Source organism: Oryx dammah, unplaced genomic scaffold, assembly GCF_014754425.2.
Source record: "Oryx dammah isolate SB20612 unplaced genomic scaffold, SCBI_Odam_1.1 HiC_scaffold_24, whole genome shotgun sequence".
Lineage (NCBI taxonomy): Eukaryota > Metazoa > Chordata > Mammalia > Artiodactyla > Bovidae > Oryx > Oryx dammah.
In genome coordinates this window covers 28,616,044-28,642,159 of record NW_024070208.1, presented here as the reverse complement: position 1 = coordinate 28,642,159, position 26,116 = coordinate 28,616,044, and the positions used below count along the sequence as shown (strand labels likewise).

The following is a 26,116-nucleotide window of genomic DNA, read 5'->3' as shown; positions in this document are numbered from 1 at the left end:
AATAAGATGGCCTTTGACCTCTGGACCTCAGTCCTGTATAGGAGAAAACACACAAATATGCTGGTTGGTGTATGTTATCATAGGTGCATGTACAAAGCACTGTGTTGTGGGCATAGCAAAGGAAACAGCCACCTGTCTTAGTATCGTCAGGAAAAGCTCTGTGAAATGACGTATACTGAATCAACTGAACCTTGAAAGACATACCTAGAGTTGGTGGTTTATTTTCTAATTGTAATATGCTGGGATTGGTCTTTCTATAACCAGGGAAGGATAGGAATGAATTAATAAGGCTGCTGTGGACTCACAGCAGAAGCATTAACTTTTTTAAGCTTATAGTACATTAATAATTCTGTTAACCAGTCTTAAGACCTTTTGCTTTTAAGTTTACTTTAAGTTCAGTATTGAAATGTAAGACTTAAGCTATTTTTCACCTACTTAGTTCACTTCTAATATCTAAAATATATTTTTTAAATTATCCATTAAATTCCATGAGGAGGTTTGCTATTTCTTCTTCTCATAAGTCTTTCCTTTTGCATAAAATCACATGAGTTTATTTTAACCATCATTTTGCTTATATATGAGATCCTCAAGTTATTTGGAAAATATTAGGATGTGAACTTTGTTTTGCCCAGTTCTTTTTTTTTTTTGCTTTTTACTTCTTACAGTTTCTGTTCTTTTGTGATTCTTTTTATTGCTGACCCAGTATTGATACCTTTTGTTAAATAAAATCCTGTGTTTACATTAGGGTTCATTTTTTTTGTATAGTTCTTTGAACTTTGGCAAATGTCATATACTCACCATTACAATATATACAGAATAGTTTCACTACCCTGAAAATCCCCTATGTTCTACCTATTCACCCTTCCTTGCGCCTAGACCCCTGGAAACCACTGATCTTGAACTGTATTCAAAGTGTTTTATGCATTTATATACATAAATGTTGAATGGAGTCAGACATTCTTTGAGACATCACTTTTTGGAAAGGAATTCACTTCAGACTGAATTCCCCATATATTCTCCTTCCCGTATAGATGAGACTTGTTTTTAAATACTTCTAGAGAATAAAAATTCACAATCCAGAACATATACATCCTCACTGCATTATTGTATGTTTCAGGAAAGGATATTGCCAACAGTAAACATAAAAGTTGTTGCAGGGTGAAGGCTAAAATCAATCAAGCAAATGATGTTATCAGCCCACCTCCAAATTCCTCTCTTAGTGAAAGGTATGATGAAGTGACTGTAATAAAATAACGGAAACATTTTCCTATATATGATATTTTTTTTATAGAGATGAATCTAATCATCATTGTAATATCTTGCCTTAGAGACTGGTAGAGGATCTTCTTTTTTAAAATAATTTCCTTTTAGAAAAATCCTTGAATACAGTAATTTTTACGTTAGAAACATTTACTCTGTTTTTCTTATAACGTTTAATTCACTGTTTTTCTGTGTATCTGTGGAATTTTTATGTAACAAAAATAAATGATGAAAAGCAATGCCTTTGAAATATCCAGTTTAAAATAATTTGTATACTCTGAATCTGTGCAGAGTTTGATTCACTTTATATAATTTTTAAATTCAAAATATACAATTCCTAGCACCTAAAATTTGTGACTACTTTATACAGTACTTTCAATGGGGATTTTAAACATAACTTAGTGGTTACTTAATTCTTCATGAGATATTTCCTTTTTTAAAAAGTAATCTAAGAATATTACAAACTAGTATAATTCTAATTGATATGATGGTGTTCCTTTTTTAAAATAAGATTAGTATTTTGGTTTTTTTTTTGCTATTTTCATTCTCTTTGAATAACTGAGGGATTTGTTTTGTTTCCTTTTAGTCCTGTTGTTCTGCGATGTACACATGTAACACCACAAAGAGAAAAGTCGGGTATGATTAAAAACAAGGCCTTTTATTTTTCATATACTGTTAATTCTAATAAATATAAAACTTAGTAGTTTTGTCTCTTGTTTTATCCCCAGTGGTATGTGGAAGTTTATTTCATACACCAAAGCTCATAAAGGTAAATAGTTTATTTTTACTGTGTAGTACTATGTAGTAATTGAGGATTTGACAATGCTGTTGTAATTTTGCCCTGAGTCTTACAGTTATGTACCTACTGACTCACATAGACATTCGATAAGTGATACATGAAAAAAAATAAGTGAATAGAAAAATTCTCAAGCATCTGTTCACTTCTATGAAATAAATGATTTTCCTTATTTCAGGGTCAGACACCGAAACGTATTTCTGAAAGTTTAGGAGCTGAGGTGGATCCTGATATGTCTTGGTCAAGTTCTTTGGCCACACCACCGACACTTAGTTCTACTGTGCTCATAGGTAATACCCGTGAATGTATATTATATAAGACATTGTTGATAAATTGTCACCTGTAATGCTTCTGTTAAAAAATTATATGAAAAGATAATTAGTAACCAGATTAGAGAATCTGTCTTCATTAGGTATGTTACTATTTCAGAATAATTTTATTCTATGTAGTGTTGAGATAAATCTCAAGTGAATCAAATAGTATTTTGCCATGCTTAGTCACTCAGTTGTGTCCAACTCTTTGAAACGCCAGGGACTATAGTCCACCAGGCACCTCCATCCATGGGGATTCTCCAGGCAAGAATACTGGAGTGGTTTGCCATGTTCCCAACCCAGAAATCGAACCCAGGTCTCCTGCCTTGCAGGTGGATTCTTTTCCATCTGAGTCACCAGGGAAGCAAATAGTGTTTTAGAGGCATCAAATTAATTTATATACAAACCAGGATTTTTTTTACTTTAGCAAAACTACCATTACCTTTTGATTCCTCTTTAGTTGGGCATTTAACTATCTTTTCTTGCTTAGATGAAGTAATATAGGTTAAAGCATGTTGAAAAGTAAGAAGTATTTAACATGATATACCTTTCAACTGTATTATCTAAATATACTAAAATCTACAATCTTTAGCTTTTAAATCATGATTTCACAACTTAATCTGATTCTCTAAGCCTTCGTGGACAGTATTACCTTCAAGTTAGAATCATCAAACTAGAGTTTCTTACCAGCTTATCAGTGGTACTAAGGAAATGTGAATATAACTTATCCACTGTGTTGACTGACCTCTCTAATTACTATACTTGGATTAATTCATTTTGCTTTAAATTTGTTATTTAACCCAACAATGCATGTTTCTTTTGAGGTCTAACTGAAAAATACAGAAGTTTTACATTAATTTTAGTGTATGATGTATAATACAGTATAGGTAAATTAAATTTTTTTTTTTATTTACAGTCCAAGATGAGGAAGCATCTGCAGCTGTGTTTCCTAGTGATACTACTACTGTAAGTAAATATGACAAAGTGATTAAACTGTTGTGGTTGCTTTGAATGCCTTGAGAAATTATTTATCTTGAATTTTTCATTCTTTAATTTATGATTTTATAAGCCTTTAGGAAAGTCTCTAAACCTGTTTCCATATGTGATTTTCTTTGACTTCCTATGAAAATCTACTGTCTCTCTGTTTAAGAATAAGTTGAATATACTATGTGCTTAGTGAGAATTTCTATACTAGTGATTTTAAAATATAACTTTTGCAGATTTTGAAAACATATTTTTCTAACCATGATGAAAGTCTGAAAAATAATAAGTTTATCCCTTCTGGGCCAGACAGTGACAACAAAAATCAAACAGAAGCTGAAAGTCATGGTAAGCCCTTCTGTTTAATTGAATGACTATTCTTAACTGACATCATTGAAATAATTGCTCATCTTTTCTTAAAGAGAAAAAACATTACTTCTCCTTTCTTTATTACTAAAGGTATTGAGAATAGAAACTAACTTCATTTAGATTAAAATGTTTAAACATCATGCTAGGATAATACTATTCAAAGATGCTATTGTGACCCCAAAACAAAACCCATAATTCAAAACTTAGAGATGCACAATAAGACTTAGAATTAACAAAATGTTAAGACCTTATCTCTAATTAGAAGGTAAGCATGGTTGCAGATACACCAAAAGTTACTCAGTCAGGTTATTGGAATGTTTCATATTCTTCAGTTCAGGTCAGTTTAGTCGTTCAGTTGTGTCCAACTCTTCGTGACGGCGTGGACTGCAGCATGACAGGCTTCCGTGTCCATCACCAACTCCCGGAGCTTACCCAGACTCATGTCCATCAAGTCTGTGATGCCCTCCAGCCATCTCATCCTCTGTCGTCCCTTCTCCTGCCTTCAGTCTTTCCCAGCATCAGGGTCTTTTCCAATGAGTCAGTTCTTCGCATCAGGTGGCCAGAGGGTTGGAATTTCAGCTTCAACATCAATGAATATTCAGGAATATTCCATTGACTATTCAGGACTGATTTTCTTTAGGATTGACCAGTTTGATCTCCTTGCAGTCCAAGGGACTCTCAAGAGTTTTCTCCAACACCACAGTTCAAAAGCATCAATTCTTCTGCAGTCAGCTTTCTTTATAGTCCAACTCTCACATCCATACATGACTACTGGAAAAATGATAGCTTTGACTAAATGGACTTTTGTCAGCCAAGTAATGTCTCTGCTTTTTAATATGCTGTCTAGGTTTGTCATACTTTTCTTCCAAGGAGCAAGCATCTTTTAATTTCATGGCTGCAGTCACCATCTGTAGTGATTTTGGAGCCCAAAAAAATAAAGTCTGACACTGTTTCCACTGTTTCCCCATCTATTTGCCATGAAGTGATGGGACCAGATGCCATGATCTTCACTTTCTGAATGTTGAGCTTTAAGCCAACTTTTTCACTCTCCCCTTTCACTGTCATCAAGAGGCTCTTTAGTTCTTATCTTTCTGCCATAAGGATGGTGTCATCTGTGTATCTGAGGTTATTTATATTTTTCTGAGCAATCTTGATTTCAGCTTGTGCTTCATTCAGTCTGGCATTTTGCATATAAGTTGAATAAGCAGAGTGGCAGTATACAGCCTTGATGTACTCCTTTCCCAATGTGGAACCAATCCATTGTTCCATGTCCAGTTACTAACTGTTGCTTCTTGACCTGCATAGGGATTTCTCAGAGGCAGGTAAGGTGGTCTGGTATTCCCGTCTCTTTCAGAATTTTCCATAGTTTGTCGTGATCCACATAGTCAAAGACTTTGGCATAGTCAATAAAGCAGATGTAGATGTTTTTCTGGAACTCTCTTGCTTTTTCCATGATTCAGTGGATGTTGGCAGTTTATTCACTGGTTCCTCTGCCTTTTCTAAATCCAGCTTGAACATCTGGAAGTTCTCGGTTCATGAACTATTGAATCCTGGCTTGGAGAATTTTGATCATTACTTTGCTAGCGTGTGAGATGAGTGCAATTGTGCGGTAGTTTGAACATTCTTTGGCATTGCCTTTCTTTGGGATTGGAATGAAAACTGGTCCATTCCAGTCCTGTGGCCACTGCTGAGTTACCCATATTTGCTTGCATATTGAGTGCAGCAATTAAACAGCATGATCTTTCAGGATTTGAAATAGCTCAGCTATAATTCCATTACCTCCACTAGCTGTGTTCATAGTGATGCTTCGTTAGAACCACTTGACTTCTCACTTCAAGATGTGTGGCTCTAGGTGAATGATCATACCATGGTGGTTATCTGCGTCATTAAGATCTTTTTTATATAGTTCTTCTGTGTATTGTTGCCACCACCTCTTATTATCTTCTGTTTCTGTTAGGTCCATACCATTTCTGTCCTTTGTTGTGCCCATCTTTGCATGAAATGTTCCCTTGGTATCTCTAATTTTCTTGAAGAGATCTCTAGTCTTTCCCATTCTGTTGTTTTCCTCTATTTCATTGCACTGATCACTGAAGAAGGCCTTCCTATCTCTCCTTGCTATTCTTTGGAACTCTGTATCCAAATCGGTTTATCTTTCCTTTTCTCATTTGCCTTTAGCTTCTCTTCTTTTCTCAGATTTGTAAGGCCTCCTCAGACAACCATTTTGCCTTCTTGCATTTCCTTTTCTTGGGGATGGTCTTGATCACTGCATGTTCTTAGTATGTGTGTATAACTATATAAATGTGTAGGATTGGGTATCATGTGTGTGTGTGTTTGTATAAAATCAGATTTTACTGTTGGTTGTAGGGCCACAAAATTAATTTGGAACTTACAATTTGATAAATTTTAATATTAAATTGTGTTTATCTAGTAAAATTGAGTAAACTTTATTGTATAGACCTGGTAAAGAAAGGTTATTAGAGTTTGAGTGTGAATAAAAGGCTGTGGGTACACTGGAATCAGTCTTGACCAGAAGAACAGAGCAAGGTTGGTGTCTCCCTACCCAAAACATAGCTAGCATTCAGGATAATTCTTCAAATGCTAAATTATGTGTTATTTAGTTTATACTGTTTATATGAAAAAGGTTTGAGGGTAATATAAATTATATGGTTGTGTTATAAAATGTTATTAGTAATACTTACATTTTAAATTTTAACAGGATTGGAGAAAATATTAGAGGATTCATTTGGTAAAGTAAGTAGCCGCAAACACCATTTTGAAAAGTCACTGCCAAATGTCCTAGAAGATGAAGTACATGAAACAGTTGCAGGTATCTCTGAAGAAGATAGTTTGCCAGTATGTGTTTCTAAATACAAAACAAAAAAGCTACAAAAAATGAAAGCTGCCAAGACTAGGAAAAATATTTTCCATGAAATAAAAACAGATGAATGTGAAGAAGCTAAAAAGGAAATGACAGAAAGTAAACATTCATTTGTATGTGAAACAGAACCAAATGACAGTGATCCATTAGATTCAAATGTAATAAATCAAAAGCCCGTTGGCAATGGAACTGACATAATCTCCAGGGAAGTTGTACCATCTTCAGTCTCTGAATGGTCTCAGCTCACGCTCTCGAGTCTAAATGGAACCCAGGTGGAGAAAACATCTCTACTGCATATTTCTTGTGACCAAACTAATTCAGAAGAAGACTTCATAGGCACAGAGAAAGAGTGTACCAACTTCATTACTTTAGAAAATTCTTTGCCACATATTTCAAGCATATCAAAAATAGTGAAGATATTAAATAAGGAAACAGTGGTAAACAAGACAGATGAAGGGCGGTGTCTTGAATCTCATGAAGATCCCACTACTATGGGACAGCAAACACTAACTGACTCTTCTCCACTTCAGGTCATCAAAAAATCTATCTTCAGGATAAGAGAATCTCCTGAAAAGATACTTAGAGAAGATTTCTCAAATAATGTGACTGATTCAAACTTGAAAGAAGAACCAGAAGACTCTAAAAGTGAATCAGAAATACAAACTATTTACTCACAGAAAGAGGATTCTGTATGTTCAAGTTCAGGGGATAATGAGAGCTGGCCAGCCACTACCAAACACACTTCAGAAGCTTTGAAGAGCACAGGTTTAATATCCACTTTGAAAAAGAAAACAAAAAAGTTTATTTATGTTATAAATGATAAAACAACTTACAAAGAACTGAAAATACAGAAAGAACAAGAATCAGAACTAACTAATTCTTCAGCCCAATTTGAAGCAAAGCCTTTGGAGGCACCACATACATTTACAAGTGTTGATTCAGGTATCTCTTTGTGTGTATGTAAATAGTGTATATAGTTTTATGGATGGTGATAAATTTCTAATTTGAACACGTGTATCTTTCTTTAACCTTTTTTAAAAACATACTGCTTACTTTCATTCTATAATTTTTTTGGTCTGTCTTATGTCATTTTTTTAAAAATCTATATATTCCATATCAGATATTGTTGTTTAGGCCTTTGATTACCAGTGTTCAGAATCATTCCATTCAAACTTGTTGGATCAATTTGCATGGTGTATATTTATATATATACATAATAACTATATATATATATAAAATCATAATAACTCTTGAGACAGCATGTGATTGATAAACACCAAGAACTTGGCTACTTAATTCCTGCTTTAATTTTCAGTATTTGTCATATGCAAGTTGGACAGTTCTATAAATATATTGTGCTATTTAATATGTATTTTCTCTAAAGCATGTAAAGAATAGAAAAAAAATAATTGTTAGCTAAGTTTAATGTAAGGCAGTCATAAAATAGTGACATTTTTGTTTTTGTTACACAGTTTTCTTAAATATTTAGAGGTTGCTTAGAGTTATTACTAAATCTCTGTGTCAGGAGTGTGCATAGTAAAAGCCATTTTTTATTTGAGCAAAAGTTTATTTATCAGTAGCTATTATGTGTGTTCAATCTCTGGGTCGAGAAGATCCCCTGGAGAAAGAAAATTCCATGGACAGGGTAGCCTGGTGGCTATAGTCCATTTAGTTGCAAAGAATCAGACATGACTTAACACATACATACTGTATGTTAAAAGGTGATTTTACCTCCCTCTGAGAATCTGAGAATATTTGAGTGTTAGTATTTTAATGAACAATGGGCTTGGTGGAACTGGAGTACAGAACTGTTTGAGATTTAGGTTAATTTCCAGAGGAAAATGTATATATCAGAGATAAAACCAATAAAACAGTGGTTAGTGAATAAATAAAATGAGACTAATAATTTTGACTTGTTAATAGATTTCCTTCTCCAGGGGATCTTCCCGACCCAGGAATTGAACCCGGGTCTCCTGCACTGCAGGCAGACGCTTTACTGTCTGAGCCACCAGGGAAGCCAGAAAGTCAATAAAATTAACTAAATATTTGCATATATAATTGAGATTAAGTAATATTTCAGGCCCTTCATGTGTAGCACCTGTTTTTAAAGTTCATTTTTTGTTTTTCTTCAATGTGAAAGACTGAACCAAAGGAAATGGTTACTTTTTTAGTTCCTTTTTGTTACCTTGATTTTCTAACTCCTATTACATCAATATTAGCAAAGAATTCTTTTCTAATGTTATTTTCTAACAAAAACACTTTGAATTTTACTTATGGTAGCTAGCTACATACTAATTTTAATTGACTTGATAAATATTATTAAAAAATACTAGGTCCTCTGTATCTTTAGTTGGGAAATGTAGTAACTTGAAAATAGAGAATATTTAGAATTCTTTCCTTTAAACTTGACATTCACTTCTTGCTTTTCATGTAATTCTTGTTTTAGACACTGTCTTTAAAATATTTAGTGAATGTGATTGATGATACTTGAATTTTATCTTGTCACTTTGTGTCTTCATGCTTAGGTTCATTGCATTCTTCTATCCAAAAAAACTGTTCACAGAATGATTCTGAAGAACCAACTTTGTCTTTAACCAGCTCTTTTGGGACAGTTCTGAGAAAATGTTTTAATAATGAAAGCAGTTCTAATAATAAAAAAATATCTCAGGATCTTTATTGTAAAGAAACAAACATTAATAAAGAAAAATGGCAGTCATTTATAACCACAGAAACTGATTATGTGTCATGCTTGCAGGACAAGCATTGTGAAGATAATCCAAAAAGCCAAGGTGTTTCAGATATAAAGGAAAAAGTCTTGCCTGTAGTATGTCGCCCTGAATTGCCACATTCAGAGGAATGTAGTGATACTGTCTTCCAATTCCAGGAAAGTTTTTTACATGACCATGAGAATACCACTATTTTAACTCCTAGCTCCAAGGATCTTCTGTCAAATCCAGTTGTGATTTCTAGAGGAAAACAATCATATAAAATGTCAGAGAAAATAAAATCTAAGAATTGTGAAGCAGGTTTTGAATTAACTAAATATATTTCCATGGAAGAGAAGCGAGAAACATGTGTTTTAAATGAAAATTCTAAGAAACCTGAGATGTTGTCACCTGAAAAATATATAACAGGAGCATCACCTTCTGTGAAAGTACAGTGCTACCAAAATATGAATCTCACAGTCATCCATAAAGACCAGGAAGAAACTACTTTAATTTCAAAAAGAACTGTCAACCCAAACTCTGAAGAACTTTCCCCAGACAATGAAAATAATTATATCTTTCAAACAACTAGTGAAAGGAGTATTCCTATTTTAGGAAACATTAAGGAAGTTCATGAGGCAGACCTCAGTTGTTTAAGAGAACCTGTTCTCAAGAACTCTGTCATAGTAACAAGTACAGATATGGATGGCGGACAAGCAGCCAAAGTGTCCATTACAGAAGATTCTGTCTCATCAAATATAGTCCATGGTCTTATAGAGAAGAATAGAAATAGCATAAAGCAACAACCAAAGATGACTTTAGGACAAGATTCAAAGCCAGATGTGTCCCTAGATACAGATACGAGATCCAACAGAAATAACTTTTGCAGGGACAAATGGGCAGGACTCTCAGGTTTGACTTCAAGTCACAGTTTTGGAAATGGCTTCAGAACAGCTTCTAATAAAGAAATAAAACTCTCTGAAAACAACGTTAAGAAAAGTAAAATGCTCTTCAAGGATATTGAAGAACATTATCCTGCTAGCTTAGCTTGGGTTGAAATTATAAAATCATTAGAAAATCAAAGGAAGGAAGGCCGACCTCATGATCATGATTCACAGTCAATTGATACAGTGTGTGGGTATGTGCAGAGTGGTGCAGTTGTTTCTGAGGGTGAAAACAATCACACGACTCCTCCAGTTTTATCTTTAAAGCAAGACTTCAATTCAAACCATAATTTAACACCCAGCCAGAAGGCAGAAATTACAGAACTTTCTACAATATTGGAAGAATCAGGAAGTCAGTTTGAATTTACACAGTTCAGAAAACCAAGCCACAGATTACAGAGTAATCCATTTGAAATGCCTGAAACCCAGATGACTGTCTTGAATACCACTTCTGAGGAGCAGAAAGATGTTGATCTTCATCTCACAGCCAGTGCCCCATCTCTCAGTCATGTAGATAGCAGCAAGAAATGTGAAGGTTTAGTTGGACATGAGCAAAAGTTGATCTGCTTGTCAACAACCAACTGTAACAAAAGTGTTTCTGGTTCTTTAACAGATAAGAGTGAAGAAGAGTTTAAGGGCTTTTATTCAGCTCATGGCACAAAATTGAATGTTTCTAATGAAGCATTGCAGAAAGCCATGAAACTGTTCAGTGACATCGAGAAAGTTAGTGAGAAAACTCCTGCAGAAGTAGATCCAGGAAGTTTCTCTTCAGATCAGTGTAATGATTCTGATGTTTCTATGTTTAAGGTAGAAAATTATAGCAATGATAAAAATTTAAGTGAAGAAAATAATAAATGCCAACTGATACTACAAAGTAACTTTGAAATGACCACCAGCATTTTTGTTAAAGAAAATACTGAAGATTTCAAGAGAAATACTGAAAACAAAGATAACAAATGTACTGGTTTTGTTTGTAATTTAGGAGAATCTGATGGCTGTGCTTCAAGTAAAAATGATACAGTTTATGTTCATAAAAACGAAAGTGGCTTACCATATACTGATCAGTACAACATACATCTGAAATTATCTCATCACTTTATGAAGGAGGAAAATATTCCAATTAAAGAAGGTTTGTCAGATTTAACTTGTTTGGAAGTTATGAAAGCTGAAGAAACATTTAATAAGTCAAATAAAAAGGAGCCAATTGCTAATAAGATGAGGCAAAATATAAAAGATGGTGGTGGTTTTGATTTGTCCTTTTGGACTGCAAGTGGGAAAAACATAAGGGTTTCTAAGGAGTCTTTAAATAAAGTTGTAAATTTCTTTGATGAAAAATGTACAGAAAAAGAATTTAATCATTTTTCAGATTCCTCAAATTCTGAATTACTTTCTGGCATAAATATCAACAAAATAGACATTTCAAGTCATGAGGAAACCAGTATGTTCAAAAACAAAATGTTGAAAGAAAGCAGCCCAGCTGGTATTGAAAATCAAATACTGACACTCCAGCAAAGAGAAAAATGTGAACTCAAGAAGATCAAAGAACCAACCACGCTGGGTTTCCATACAGCTAGTGGGAAAAAAGTAAAACTTGCCAAAGAATCTTTGGACAAAGTGAAAAATCTTTTTGATGAAACAAAGCAAGACAATAGTGAAGTGACTGGTTTTATCCATCAAGAGGCAAAGATGCTGAAGAACAAAGAGGTTTGTAAAGAAGGGCTTGACTTAGCATGTGAGATAGGTAAAGTAACTGCCCCAAAGCATGGAGAGATGCAGAATTCTCTAGAGGAGAAAAAGCTTGTTTCTGAGGAGACTGCCATGCCACCCAGGTTCTTAAGTGATCATTTACACAGACAAACTGAAAATCTCCACACATCACATAGTATCTCTCTGAAAGTTAAAGTACATGAAAATATGGAAGAAGAAACTGCAAAAAGTCCTATAACTTGTTACACAAACCATTCCACTTTTTCAGCCATTGAAAACTCAGCTTTAGCGTTTTACACAGGACACGGTAGAAAAATTTCTGTGAGTCAGGCTTCACTACTTGAAGCCCAGAAATGGCTTAGAGAAGGAGAACTGAATGATCAACCAGAAAAAACAAATTCCTCCAAAATTATATGTTTAAAGGAATATACTGGGGATTATGTACGAAATCCTTCTCATGGAAACAGTTCAAACAGTATCATAACTGAAAATGACAAAAGCCTCTCTGAAAAGCAAGATTCAACTTCCTTAAACAACAACATGCCTAACAGCTACTCATATCATTCTGATTTTTGTCATTCCAGTGAGGGATTTAATAAATCAGAGTATTTCTCAAAAAATAAAATTGATAATTCTGGTATTGAGCCAGTAGTAAAGAATGTCAAAGATAGGAAAAACACTAGTTTTTCTGAAGTAATACCTACCATAAGAGAAACAAACATAAACCCACAAGCTTTAGACAAAATAAAGACAGCTGTTGAAGTGGCCTTATCTAATTCAAATAATTTTGAGACTCAACCACCTGCATACAGTACAGCAAGTGATCAAACAGCCTTTGTTTCAGGTGAAAAAATAGTCAGAGAGAGGTTTACAGACAACTGCAGAAACATATATATTAAGCAAAACACTGAGACTAAATCAGGCACTGACCAAACGAAAACTGTGACAGATTCTCATAAGGCATTGGGTGACTCAGCGGATGTTATTTTCCCTAACTCTCCAGATAATGAAGAACATAATATGCATTCACATGATGTTTCTCCTGACATTCAAAGTGAACCGATTTTACAGCATGACCAAAGTATTTCTGGATTGGAGAAAGTTTCTGAAATACCACTTCGTCATGTTGATTTGAAAACTTCTGATAGATGTGAATTTAACATGGGAAAGCATCCCAAGTCTGTCTCTTCTATGAATGCTTGTGAGATTTTTAACACAGCAAGTGGAAAATCTGTCCAAGTGTCAGATTCTGCATTACAAAAAGCAAGACAGGTATTTTCTAAGTCAGAAGACAGTGCCAAGCAACTCTTTTCCACAGTGTCATTTGAAAGTAATGAAGAGCATTCAGACATATTCACAAGAAAAGACAATACTATGACACATAACCCCCCAAATTTACTATCATCTGCTTTCTCTGGATTTAGTACAGCAAGTGGAAAACACGTTCCAGTTTCTGAGAGTGCCTTATGCAAAGTTAAGGGAATGTTTGAAGAATTCAATTTAATCGAAACTGAATATAGTCTCCAGCATTCACCTACCTCTAGGCAAGATACATCAAAGATACTTCCTATCTCTTGTACTGATAAAAGAACCCCAGAACACTCTCTAAGCTCCAAAATGGAAAAAGCCTACAATGAAGAATTTAAATTATCAAACAATTATAACACTGAAAGTGGTTCTTCAGAAAATAATCACTCTATTAAAGTTTCTTCATATCTCTCTGAATTTAAGCAAGACCAACAACAGTCAGTATTAGGAACCAGAGTATCACACATTGACCACATTCATCTTATGGGGAAAAAACAAACTTTGCCTAAAAATATAAAGGAAATTGGGAAAACTGAAACTTTTCCTGATCTTGTGAAAACAAATACAGAAATTTGTTCTACTGACTCCAAAGACTCAGAGAACTATTTTGAAACAGAAGCAGTGGAGATTGCCAAAGCTTTTATGGAAGATGGTGAGCTGACAGATTCTGAATTTCCAAGTCATGCGAAACACTCTCCTTTAACATGCCACAAAAATGAGGAAACAGTTTTGTCAAATTCAAGAATAGAAAAAAGAAAAGGAGATGCACTTGTCACAGTTGGTAAGTGTCTGTTTTTGCCTTTTGGTCTCCCAGTCGCTTTTTAAATTAAGTCCTTAATAATTCTGGTACGATGCTGCTGCTGCTGCTGCTAAGTCGCTTCAGTCGTGTCCAACTCTGTGCGACCCCATAGACGGCAGCCCACCAGGCTCCCCTGTCCCTGGGAGTCTCAGGCAAGAACACTGGAGTGGGTTGCCATTGCCTTCTCCCTCTGGTATGCTAGCTTGTAACAATCAGGAAATTATACACTAAGTACATTTTTCAGACTTGTGTGTGTAGTTTGGTTTCATTCTTGATATTGCTGAGACTGTGTACCAGGAAGTCATTGGTTGAGTCATGTTTATATACATACACAGAGATGGGGAGAGAGAACAGAGTTTCCGACTCTGGCTATTAAGAACTTTAAAAGCTGGTTTCTGACTATAGATGTTGGTTAGCTTGCCTTTTTTTTTTTTTCCACCTAGCAGGTATTCTAAGATAAGTTTGTTTTTAGTAAATAGTATTCTGATCTTAATGCCATTTGGACTACGTTCTGACTTCTCTTTTAAATAGAGTATATTTAACAACTCAGTTCAATTATGAGGTTAATTGGATGTTTGATTTTTTTTTTTCTGTTAGTGTCTTTGACTAGGAGTAATCTTAAATAATTAAATCTGTTGATTAGTTACAATTAAAGTAAATGGCAAAAGTAACTCTCCAATTTTTAAGTGAATGATCTGAAGCACGTCAATCCTGTTTAAAAACTCTATAGACTTATAGAGTAGTTGAGTTTTCACAAGTCTTCTTGTCCAGGCCCTTCACATTATAGAGAAAGACTGAAGATGGTTAGAGAAAGACACTGAGGACGGTCAGTTCATTCTTATACTTGGTACATTTTTGCCCTAAAGTCATCCTGTTGGATACAGACTTCCTTAATCAAGTACTATCCATGCCACATTCCATACCAAGTTCATGTTACAGGCAGAATAGTAAGTTTACAATGCTTAACCTTATTGTTGCTCTTCTCTAGTGCAAAATTCTGAGGTACAGATGCTAAAGATATTCATAATTCTTTTATAGAAAATAATGTCTTTATTTATAGGATCCTGTTTTGTTCATGTGTGCACTAAAGTAGGTTGGCCTTATGCCTAGGAATAACAACTCAGGTTTCTACCAAGTGTTCTCAATAGCATCATTGTTTCATTTCCCTCACTATTGTTAGATATAAATGTATATAGCTTAATCAGCTTCTGGAGAGGGGCATGGCAATCCACTCCAGTATTCTTGCCTGGAGAATCCCCATGGACAGAGAAGCCTGGCGGGGTACAGTCCATGGGGTTGCAAAGAGTCAGACACGACTGAGCGACTAGGCAGAATCAACTTCTGGTTACTTTATAGTACAGGTTCTTGTCAAACAGTTAAATCACTTTATAATCGAACATTTGATAAAGCCTTACAAGGACATTTTTACTTATTAAATCCTTCAAGTTCACTTCCTTTAATAAATCAAAAAACATCTAAAAACAAAGTATCAGGACTTCCTGGTGGTGTAGTGGCTAAGATTCCACGCTCCCAATGCATGGGGCCTGGGTTCAATCCCTGGTGGGGGAACTAGATCCCACATGCTTCAACTAAGACCCAAGACAGCCAAATAAACAAAATAAATTTTTTTTTTTAAGGTAACTGTTAACACATTATCTCAGTATGGCATAGAAATTCATAACTTCAATTATGGCTTACGTTTATTCTAAGCCTTTGAAGAGTTTTTAAATAAGAAATACGTATTACTTTTGCCAGTACTATAATTTTGGTAATTTAAAATCTTTTCTCCTACCCACTGACTCTACTTCAGGGACCTATATAATAAATTCCTTCTTGAGTGTAATGCAAAAAAAAAAGTTTATTTGAAGAAATTTTTTGTTTGTCCTTATTGCCAATATGCCTGGAGTTACATTAAGTGGCACTTTATTAAAGAAAAAGATTATCTGTGATATCTGGTACTTTATCCCTGGACTCAATTAAAAAGTAGTATTTTAAATGGTCAAAAAATAATAGAAATTAAATTGACATTGAAAAATTAATTACAAAAATTACAAAATTACAAAAATCACTTACAAAATAGAATGTCCGCTATTTAAATTATAATTATTTTGTATTTTTTACTTAACACATTGTAAGAGCCAGTACTTTAATTTTAAAAAATGGACTATGGCTTTTGAAAAATAGAACTGAAGTTACTTGCTTTAAAAATATGTATGGGAATTTCTTTTTAGGAGAACCCCCAATCAAACGAAACTTGTTAAATGAGTTTGACAGGATAATAGAAAATCAAGGAAAATCCTTAAAGGCTTCAAAAAGCACTCCAGATGGTAAAATATGCTTTTTAATGTGATTCTTTTCTCCTTCTCTAATTACTGTACTTAATATTCTTAAAGTTGTTTTTCTCATCTCTTTTGGGTATATGGATAATTGGGCAAGACTTTATAGTGTGGTTATTTAAAACTTCTCTCTTGCTTTATGTGTTATGTGAGCTTTTCCTTCATACTACTAGGTATAATGTGGAGGTTTTCCATAATTGAGAAATGTGAAATGATACTCAAGGAGTTTTAAAATAAAAAGCTGGATTCTAAAATCCAGTTGATTTCATAATATTTACCAGAATCGATTATTTAATTGGAGATTGAAAAATAGTGACTTTAAAATTCTGTTATTTTTTTATACATTTATTAGCTGGGATTCTTCAGCAAGGAAGGGCTTTCCCTTAACTGGGGATTATCTATATAGTTCTTCCTAAAAAGGCAGGATAAATATTGAATTCTTTCTCTTCACTCACCAATTTTCAGAGTAAAGAGTAGTTGGTATAATAATCACTACTAAGGGCAGTAAAGGAATTTTTTTCTTTCTCTTTTAGATACAGTTGATTTCTTAGATTCTTATTTATAATATGGATATAAAGTTTAAAAGAACACATTATAAATAATGTATTTCTTTACAAAAGGTAACATTCTTTTTGATGCTCAAATCATTTCAAATTTGTAAATAGTGACCTCTTCAAGTGTTTCTTAAGAATTTTTGTTTTTAATATGCTTTAATTAACCTTTGAACACTTTCTTACTGTGTATTATCACAGAAAGATTTCTAGGAAGTCATTGTAATTCTTCACCCCAGTTCTAGAGTCCTTAGAATTTCCAGAGATCCTTTCAGTGGTTAATACTTTTTAAAAAACAAGATTTGAGTGCTAACTACACTCAGAGCTGCTGGTGTTACTATTTTTTTTAATGCTGTATTCTTGGTTCTAATAACATTAACATATTTACTTATTTGCTTTATTATCCAGCCAAGATTCTCAAACTTTTTGCTCTCAAAATTTCTTTATACTCTTAAAAATTATTGAGGAGCCTCAAGAGCATTTGATTATGTGGATTATTTCTATTTCTATTTATCATAGTCAACATTAAAATTGAAAAATTTTAGTATTTATAAATATTAAATATTATACTTAAGTCATTTTGAAAATATTAGTTCAGAGTTATGCAGTTCTTCCAACATTGACACATTATACAACCTTAATTACTTTTGTTAATGTCACCACTGATCTAATCTAAAAATTTAGTATTGGGAAATTGTCCAGGTAACAGCCAGATATAAGCATTCCAAAATTGTCATTTTGTTTAAAAGCTTGAACTTTATAATAGTTTGTTTCGCAGCAAATACTCACTTGTTTTTTTTGTAGTGATGAGCTCATTTCATTCATTTTTGAAGAAGTATTTGATGAATAGCCAACTCTGAATAAATCATTTGTTGGTTATGCTTTCAAGTAAAAATGGAATTCTTTGGGGGAAAGTTGATTAGTGCAGTTCACATAAAGTGCATTCCTTTAGACAATTCTCACACTAAAGTATGCAGCAGGACATACCAGCAATGCCAGTGTCAACACAGTGAGAAAGATATATATAACTACAACTACTACTACTTATTATTAATCACAGTTATTATTAAGGTCATTTGACAGCTTGGATCCCCTCTAAGGGTTGTGGGTACTCCCTTCCAGTGTTCCATGGATCACTCTGAGAATCACTGTCTTATAGTATATGTATAATAGCTTCAAGTTTACAGTACTACTGTTACTATTCATAAACTACTAAGGGAGATTTAAGAATTCTTTGCAGTTTTTGTCCTAAGAACATATGTCATAAGGAATGTATAGTTAAAGTTCTCTATTCAAATGTCACTAAAAAGAATTCTTTTGTGGTTAACAATTTGATAATTGGGTTAGATTAATTAGTTTCACTTTGTTTTCAATTTTAAGATTTGCCTTTTTTAATTTTATATTTGAATAAATAGAATGTTTATGTAGTTCATTCATCAAAACTATAGAAATGTTTACTCAGAGAAGCCTTATTTCCATCTCTGACTCCTCCATATTGTTCACCAACTTCCTCACTTCCTGCTTATTATATTGGTAACTATTTTTAATGGTTTTTGGTCTATCCTTTTAGGGCTTCTTTTTGTAAAAATAAGTAAATATGTGTATTTATATATTCTCATTACTTTTCTTTCTCACTCAAAAGATATCAGTGTGCACAGGGTTTTGTACCTTCTTTGTTGTTCAGTTCAAATTTTTCTGCAGATCATGAGTAAATGAGCATAGAGAGATCTTCCTTGTTCTTGTGACTATGTAGTACTTGATCACATGGCTATATCAATGTATTCTGGTTTATTTAACCAGTCCCCTCCCTACTAATGGACTAGTTGAAAGTTTAAGAATTACAAGTTATCTACTGAAAATGAATAATATCTACAGTTTAGCTTGTCAACCTTCATAAAACTAAAGATTTATATTTTCTTGGCAATTCACTAATGCCTTCAAGTTCTGATTAACATCAGCTGACTAAATTTATACTGATTTCATATATATGCTTGCACTGTGAGTTATTTGGTATTATTCATTATCAATTTGAGAACCAAACTTTTTGATAGTTATGAACTAAGCATTCGTTATATGCATTGAAAAAATTTAAATGTATAATTTTCTCAAATTTTTGTTAGTTACAATAATGTATAATGAACAGACATAAGAAATAAAATCTCTCATTAGATTTTCATTAATATATAAAATGTATTCATTAATACATAATGTGAAATATATATTTTTAGGCACAATGAAAGATAGAAGGTTGTTTATGCATCACATTTCTTTAGAGCCAGTTACCTGTGGACCCTCTTGGTAAGACATGTTTAATTTTTCTTAATTCTACTAATATAGTATAGTAAAAGTGTGGGTTTTTAAAATATATTTCTAGATATACTGGCTCTAACATACAGTGAAGACTTTAACACTTCCCTTTTTTGAGAGCCTGCATCAGGATTAAATAATTCTGTACTTTATACTGCTACACATATTATTATATCATTTTTAATAACTTTGTAGACATATAGATTTTAATTCAATTTTATGGATGAGGTACTAAAGTTGAGCAGGATATGGAAATTACTCAAAACCAGTTTAAAAAGGTGGCATATCCTTGGTATCTCAGCTGGTAAAGAATCTGCCTGCAATGCAGGAAACCCTGGTTCAATTCCTGGGTCTGGAAGATCTCCTGGAGAAGGGATAGACTACCCACTCCAGTATTCATGGGCTTCCCTGGTGGCTCAGATGGTGAAGAATCTGCCTGCAATGAAGGAGAGCTGGGTTAGATCCCCAGGTTGGGAAGGTCACCTGGAGAAGGGTGTGGCAACCCACTTCAGTATTCTTGCCTGGAGAATCCCCATGGACAGAGGAACCTGGCTGGCTATAATCCATGGGGTCGCAAAGAGTTGGACATGACTGAGCGACTAAGCACACACATATTATATCTCAATTATATTAATAAAAGTGAAAGAAAAATTAAAGATGGCCTATATTAAAAATATACTTTTATCTCTTCTCCCTCTCAAAACCATACTAGTTACAAGAGAATTTTTTTAAATGTATTACTCTGTAAGTACAGTGTTGTTTCAGAAGAAAGAACAAATTTTTAAAAAATTAATATTCTTTTTAATATTTATTTTATTTATTTATTTGGTTGCACTGGGTCTTAGTTGCAGCATGCGAACTCTTAGTTGTGGCATGTGGGATATAGTTCCCTGACCAGGACCAGGGATTGAACCCATGCCTTCTACATTGGGAGCACAGAGTCTTAGCCACTGGACCACCAGGAAAATCCTGAAATAACAAAACTTTTGAAGCTAAAATCATGAATGACTTAGAAAGACATAGAAATCTAAAACTAACATTAGAACAGGCAGAGAAGCTACCCAGTTTCCCCTAAAGAACCTGAAAAAGACTCAAATTGGCAGCAACATATACTTCTGAAGGTGAAGTAGAAAACAGAAAGATTAGTTGAAAATCCATTAAAGATTTTCCCCTCCCCCACTGCAGGCAGGCAAAAAGTCCCTCTTCTACCAAAAGACCAGAAGGTCATTCTCTGGAGAAGATGAACTGGAGAGATTCTGAATTGGGGATGGGACTCGGGGAAGGCTCTGAAAACAGAGATTAAGTAAAAATCTGGATTTCAAGTGGTGAGGATGCCTAGCCTGGTTCCCACACTTGGCTCCCAAATGCTGGCAGCTGGGCCTCTAGGCAAACGACTGAATGATTGTTTTTCTGGGTCTTAGGACCAGCCCAATAGAAAAGGCTACTGATAGTTGCAGATATTGAAATTAAACTGCACTGTCAGACAGTGAAGCCAACAATTGACAAGCTCACCAGCACACAGCTTCCAGTCAGCTATTCAGTGCTTCACTCTTAGATGAGAACAGAAAATCAAAGATCACTCATCACTGGAAGAAAGCTCCTGTGAAAGATAGTATCCAAAGTAAAGGGAAGGCAAAAAAAGGAGCTTAGGGGAAATAGACCATGCAAAAAGAAGAAAACTTCAAAAGTCCAACTGGATTGCTTGTCTTAGAGCCAGGCATGACAAGAATTATTGTGCTATAAATACTAAAATGAATATAACAAAGTGATGTGAAAACATAGAAAAATTGGCAGCTAATTATGTGACAAAAGCTTAATAGGAAAAGTACTTCAGATGGAATGTAAAGAATGCTGGTTAAAGAGGTCATTGCAAATCTGGATGCAGTAAGAAGTTGTATGACTTGCATGGGATTTGTCAGGCATGGGGGTGGGGTGAGGATAGGGAGGAAACACAAAGAAATGGGGAGAGTCAGACTAAAAAGGAAAGCTTCCTGGATATCATTTCTGACAAATCAAAACCTGGACAGGCAATAGTTTGTCTTTGGATGTTTCTGAGAAGCTACATAACCAGATGTATGTTTTAGAATTAGATCAGAGAGAAACTATTGCAAGGAGATTAGTAAGGAAGTAAAGGCATTTATTGTCTTCCCAGGTGACTCAGTGGTAGAGAATCCACCTGCCAGTGCAGGAGAGCTGGGTTTGATCCCTGGGTCAAGACAATCCCCTGGAGAAGAGCATGGCAACCTACTTCAGTTGCCATGGACCATCCTGGAGAATGCCTGGAGAATCCCATAGACAAAGGAGCCAGGCAGACTACAGTCCATGCAGTCACAAGAGTCAGATATGACTTAGCAACAAAAGAACAACAAAGGCTTCGTTTAGTTAGTACGTGTGGTAGAGTAGAGGTTGAGTGGAAAATAGATTCCCCATTTGGCTAGATAGTCATTAACAGAGAGTGGCAAAATATGTCCCAAGTAGATTCAAATAGATGTCTTGATCATAAAAGCTGCAAAGCAGACTCCTCATTTTCACAATATTCTTCATATTTAAAAACAATAGAGTAAAATAATGAAAGTAAGTTTTGGAGCAGGTTTATTCATTCCTGTGCATTTGATCACATCTAGATCATCTATTCAAGGAAACAAGTCCAGCAATTGCCACCTCTCCCTCCTGCATTGATAATTTTTCGTTCCTACTGGACTAATCCCATCAGTGTGACAGTCGCTCAGTCATGTCCGACTCTTTGCAACCCCATGGACTATACAGTCCATGGTATTCTCCAGGCCAGAATACTGGAGTGGGTAGCCTTTCCCTTCTCCAGGGGTTCTTTCCAACCCAGGGATCGAGCCCAGGTCTCCCACATTGCAGGCAGATTCATTACCAGCTGAGCCACAAGGGAGGCCCAAGAATACTGGAGTGCATAGCCTATCACTTCTCCAGGGGATCTTCCCGACCCAGGAATTGAACAAGGGTCTCCCCAGTTCTCTGCATTGCAGGCAGATTCTTTACCAACTGAGCTATCAGGGAAGCCCATCAGTGTAGGTAGTTGCTATAAATCTCCCGTCTTGAAAAGACTTTCTTGACTCCCCTTATCCCACCAGTCCATTTCCATGCCCCACTTAAAGCACATCTCATTACAATTGTCTCAACTCACCTTCTCTACTTCATCTCTTCCCTTTCTCTGCCGAACCCGTCTCAGGCTTTCATCACCAGCCACTAGCACCCCTCATCAAGATCACCAGTGAACCCCACATTGTCCCCCATCCTTTGTTAACCTGTCAGTGGCATTGACACAGTTAATCACTCCTGCTTCCTTAACACTTTCTTTATTCTGGCTTCTGGGCCATCTCTCTCACTTTTCCTCCTATCCCACTGGCTATCTTTCTTACTTTCCTTTGCTAGTTCTTCCCCCGGCCACTAAATATTAAATTACCCCATGGTTCAGCTCCAGACGGCTTCTCTTCCTGCCCTTCCCCACTACTGTCTCATCTGCTCTCATGGCTTTGTATACCATCTATTTGGTGATAACTCCAAAATTCATATCTTTAAGCCAGATTTCTTCCAAAAACAATATATTCATTCATTCAGCTACTTGCTTGACATTTTTATTTGGGTGACTTGTAGCCATCATAAACTTGACATCTCCAAAGCTGATGTCCTATCCTAGAAATGTAAAAGTCTAACAAGTCTGCTTTCAAAATATACCCGAAATCCAATCACTTCTCACCCCTTCCACCCCTAACACCTGGTTCAGGTCATCATAAAACTGCCTGGATTATTTCAGTAGATTTGGTCTCCATGCTTCTGACTTTGCCTCCTCCCTCCTCCCTAGACACAGTGAATTTTCAGCAAAGCCGCTGGAGGGGTCCTTTTTAAAGTATTGATATGACAGATTATGTCATTTCTGGACTCAAATACTGTTCCATGACTTCATCTCAGAATACAAGCTGGAATTCTTTGCCGTGCTACACAGGTGCTCTGGCCTTGTTGCTGCCTCTCCAGTCTCAGCTGCTGACTTCCCCTTGCTTACTCTGCTCCAGGCATGTCTATGTCCAGCCTAGCATGTGGTGTCCACTCTGCCTCCAACAACCTCCTCCCAAGTCCCTACATGTCTTTCTCTTACCTCTTTTAGGTCTCTATACAAATGTCACCTCATCAGTAATGTTTTCCTTGCCACCCTATATAAAATATCATTTATTTATTTCTGCTGGACACTTCCTTCCCCCCTTATTTATCACGCTTTAATTTTCTCCATAGCATATTATACCAGCTGACATTTGTTTGTTTCCTTCCACTAGAATGTAAACTCTATGATTTTGTTTGGTTTGTCACTATATCCTACAGCCAAAATATTGCCTGGCATATAGTGGAACACATTATTTGCTAGCTAGATGAATGGATAACTAAGTAAGTTCTAGGGTAACTTCAAGTTCCAAGGGTTTGCTAAGTCACTTCAGTCGTGTCCAACTCTGTGCGACCTCATAGACAGCAGCCCACCAAGCTCCCCCGTCCCTGGGATTCTCCAGGCAAGAACACTGGAGTGGGTTGCCATTTCCTTCTCCAATGCATGAAAGTGAAAAGTGAAAGGGAAGTCGCTCAGTCGTGTCTGACTCTTCGTGACCCCATGGACTGCAGTCTACCAGGCTCCTCCATCCATGGGATTTTCCAGGCAAGAGTACTGGAATGGGGTGCCATTGCCTTCTCCTCCAAGGGTTTAGGGTTGGGTAAAAGAAAGTATGAGGTTTTCAACAAAGTATGGAGGAAGAACTTCTATGCTTGGGAAGGTAATTAGTTTTAGTTTTGGACAGGCTGAGTTTGAGATGAGTGTGCAACATCAAGGTAGGGATGTCTGATACTTGATGCAGGTCACAGTGCAGGAATAACATCCGGGGAATGTCAAATTAAACAAAGATTAATGTTTTTGTTATTAGATAGATGGTGATTTAAGCAATGTAACTGGTTCACATTGCCCAGGGAAAGTGTCCACAGAATAAACCCAACTTTAGAGGCAGGAATGTTTTTAAGAGAAAGAAGAAAAAAAAAGAAGACAGAAGGAAAAAAGAGGGAAAATCGTGGTGTGAATGTTGGTGGTGAGAATTTTAAAAAGGAAGTTTTCAAAACTGTCAGGGGTCAAACTGAATGTATTTACACATGAAGCTTTTTTTATTTTGGCTTCGGGAGATCATTAGCAACTTTATTGAAAACAGTTTCTACAGAATAGTGGGGGAAATGAGAGTTCAGTGAGTAGAAAGTGAGGAAGTGAAAACATCTAGTTTAGATTACCTGTAGAAGAAGGTTGACCATGAGGGATAGGTAACAGTATTACCTTGTAGTGGGGCGATAAGGCTGAGAAAAAAGTCAAGGGTGGGCAAAGCTTTCTGAGTGAAAAAAGTGTAACAGATGATGAATGAGAAGGGAAGGATATGGAATGATCATTGCAAGAGCAAGACTCCCGAGGCTGAGATACTAATTGGGCCAAGAGTATAGGTGAAGGGGTTACCGTGAGAAGAGAATGGGTAGAGAGATGTCTGGTGAAGGAGGTAAGTGAGGAGCTATGACTGAACTGGAGGAGAGACTCTTCTCTACTATTTGCAAGTGATAAAGTCCAGCTGGGAGTTGGTGTGAGAGAGACAGTTACAGACTTGCAGAGTGTGGTATTCTTTTGGAGAGCAACCATGATGAAATGCAAAAAGGTTATCAGAATAGAATTGCCATGTAGCAACTGAGGGTCTCAAAAAATATATATATATATTCTGAAACATTTATACATTTACTGGTAAATAAACTTAAATATTTTCTCCCCATTGTAGCATAACTACGGAACAGCAAGAAATACAGAACCCAAATTTCACTGCACCTGGTCAAGAATTTTTATCTAAGTCTCAGTTTTATGAACACCTGACTTTGGGAAAGTCTTCAAGCAATTTATCAGTTTCAGAGCAGCCACTTTGCAAGGTTCCTGACCCAAGAAATGAGAAAAGGAGACACTCAATAACTATAGGCAAACCCATGAAAGTCTTTGTCCCACCTTTTAAAACTAAATCACACATTCACAGAGATGAGCAGTTTGTTGGCAAGAATACTAATTTGGAGGAAAACAAACAAAAACAAAAAAACATAGATGAGCATGGCTCTGGTGACAGTGAAAACAATGTTAACAACTGTGAAACTCATCAAACAACAACTATACATTTCACCAAGGGTGAAGAAGAACCTTTAGGTATTGTGTAACAATTTGTGTTGACATATTTTTGCCTTTCAGTTATTTATTTCTTAAATTAAATAATGCCTTGAGGAGAGGATTTTTTCCACTTTCATTCCACTTTTGTAATGCCACGTCCAAAGATTAAATTATTCTAATTTTTTTTCAAAGGTAACTACTTGTACATTTTTTGTTTTAAAAAAAAGTTTTAGACCTACAATCTAGGACTGCTATTACTGGATTATATTTTTACCAGGCTGCTAATTTTCTTCCAAATTCAAAATAAAAACAATCTACTTCTGTTCTTTTATACATTTTTTTAAGTAGGAACATTTTTTCAAGTTTTTATAGCAAATTGATACGATTTTATAAAACAAGGGTTGTACTTTTAAAATTTTATATTCAACTTTAGTTTTTGCTGTTTGTTCTTTAATAGATTCAATTACAAATCTTCAGAATGCCAGAGATATACAGGATATGCGAATTAGAAAGAAACAAAGGCAACATATTTTTCCACAGCCAGGCAGTCTGTACCTTGCAAAAACATCCGCTATGCCTAGAATCTCTCTCAGAGAGGCAGTAGAAGGCCGAATTCCCTTTGCGTGTTCTCACAAACAGGTATGTCTTTGTCTACAGTGCTAATAACTCTGATAGCAATGTGT

The 26,116-nt window shown here is 35.3% G+C and overlaps 1 protein-coding gene across 1 annotated transcript in view; it reads left to right on the top strand.

Moving 5' to 3' along the window:
• Positions 1-26,116, top strand: part of BRCA2 (BRCA2 DNA repair associated) — a 53,691-nt gene that overhangs the window by 6,170 nt on the left and 21,405 nt on the right. The window contains exons 4-15 of the mRNA XM_040267129.1: positions 1,118-1,226; positions 1,847-1,896; positions 1,989-2,029; positions 2,235-2,346; positions 3,284-3,333; positions 3,588-3,696; positions 6,434-7,537; positions 9,121-14,040; positions 16,290-16,385; positions 19,174-19,243; positions 25,063-25,472; positions 25,891-26,072. Coding sequence (XP_040123063.1) covers positions 1,118-1,226; positions 1,847-1,896; positions 1,989-2,029; positions 2,235-2,346; positions 3,284-3,333; positions 3,588-3,696; positions 6,434-7,537; positions 9,121-14,040; positions 16,290-16,385; positions 19,174-19,243; positions 25,063-25,472; positions 25,891-26,072 — 7,253 coding nt within the window. The remainder of the gene's footprint in view (positions 1-1,117; positions 1,227-1,846; positions 1,897-1,988; positions 2,030-2,234; positions 2,347-3,283; positions 3,334-3,587; positions 3,697-6,433; positions 7,538-9,120; positions 14,041-16,289; positions 16,386-19,173; positions 19,244-25,062; positions 25,473-25,890; positions 26,073-26,116) is intronic.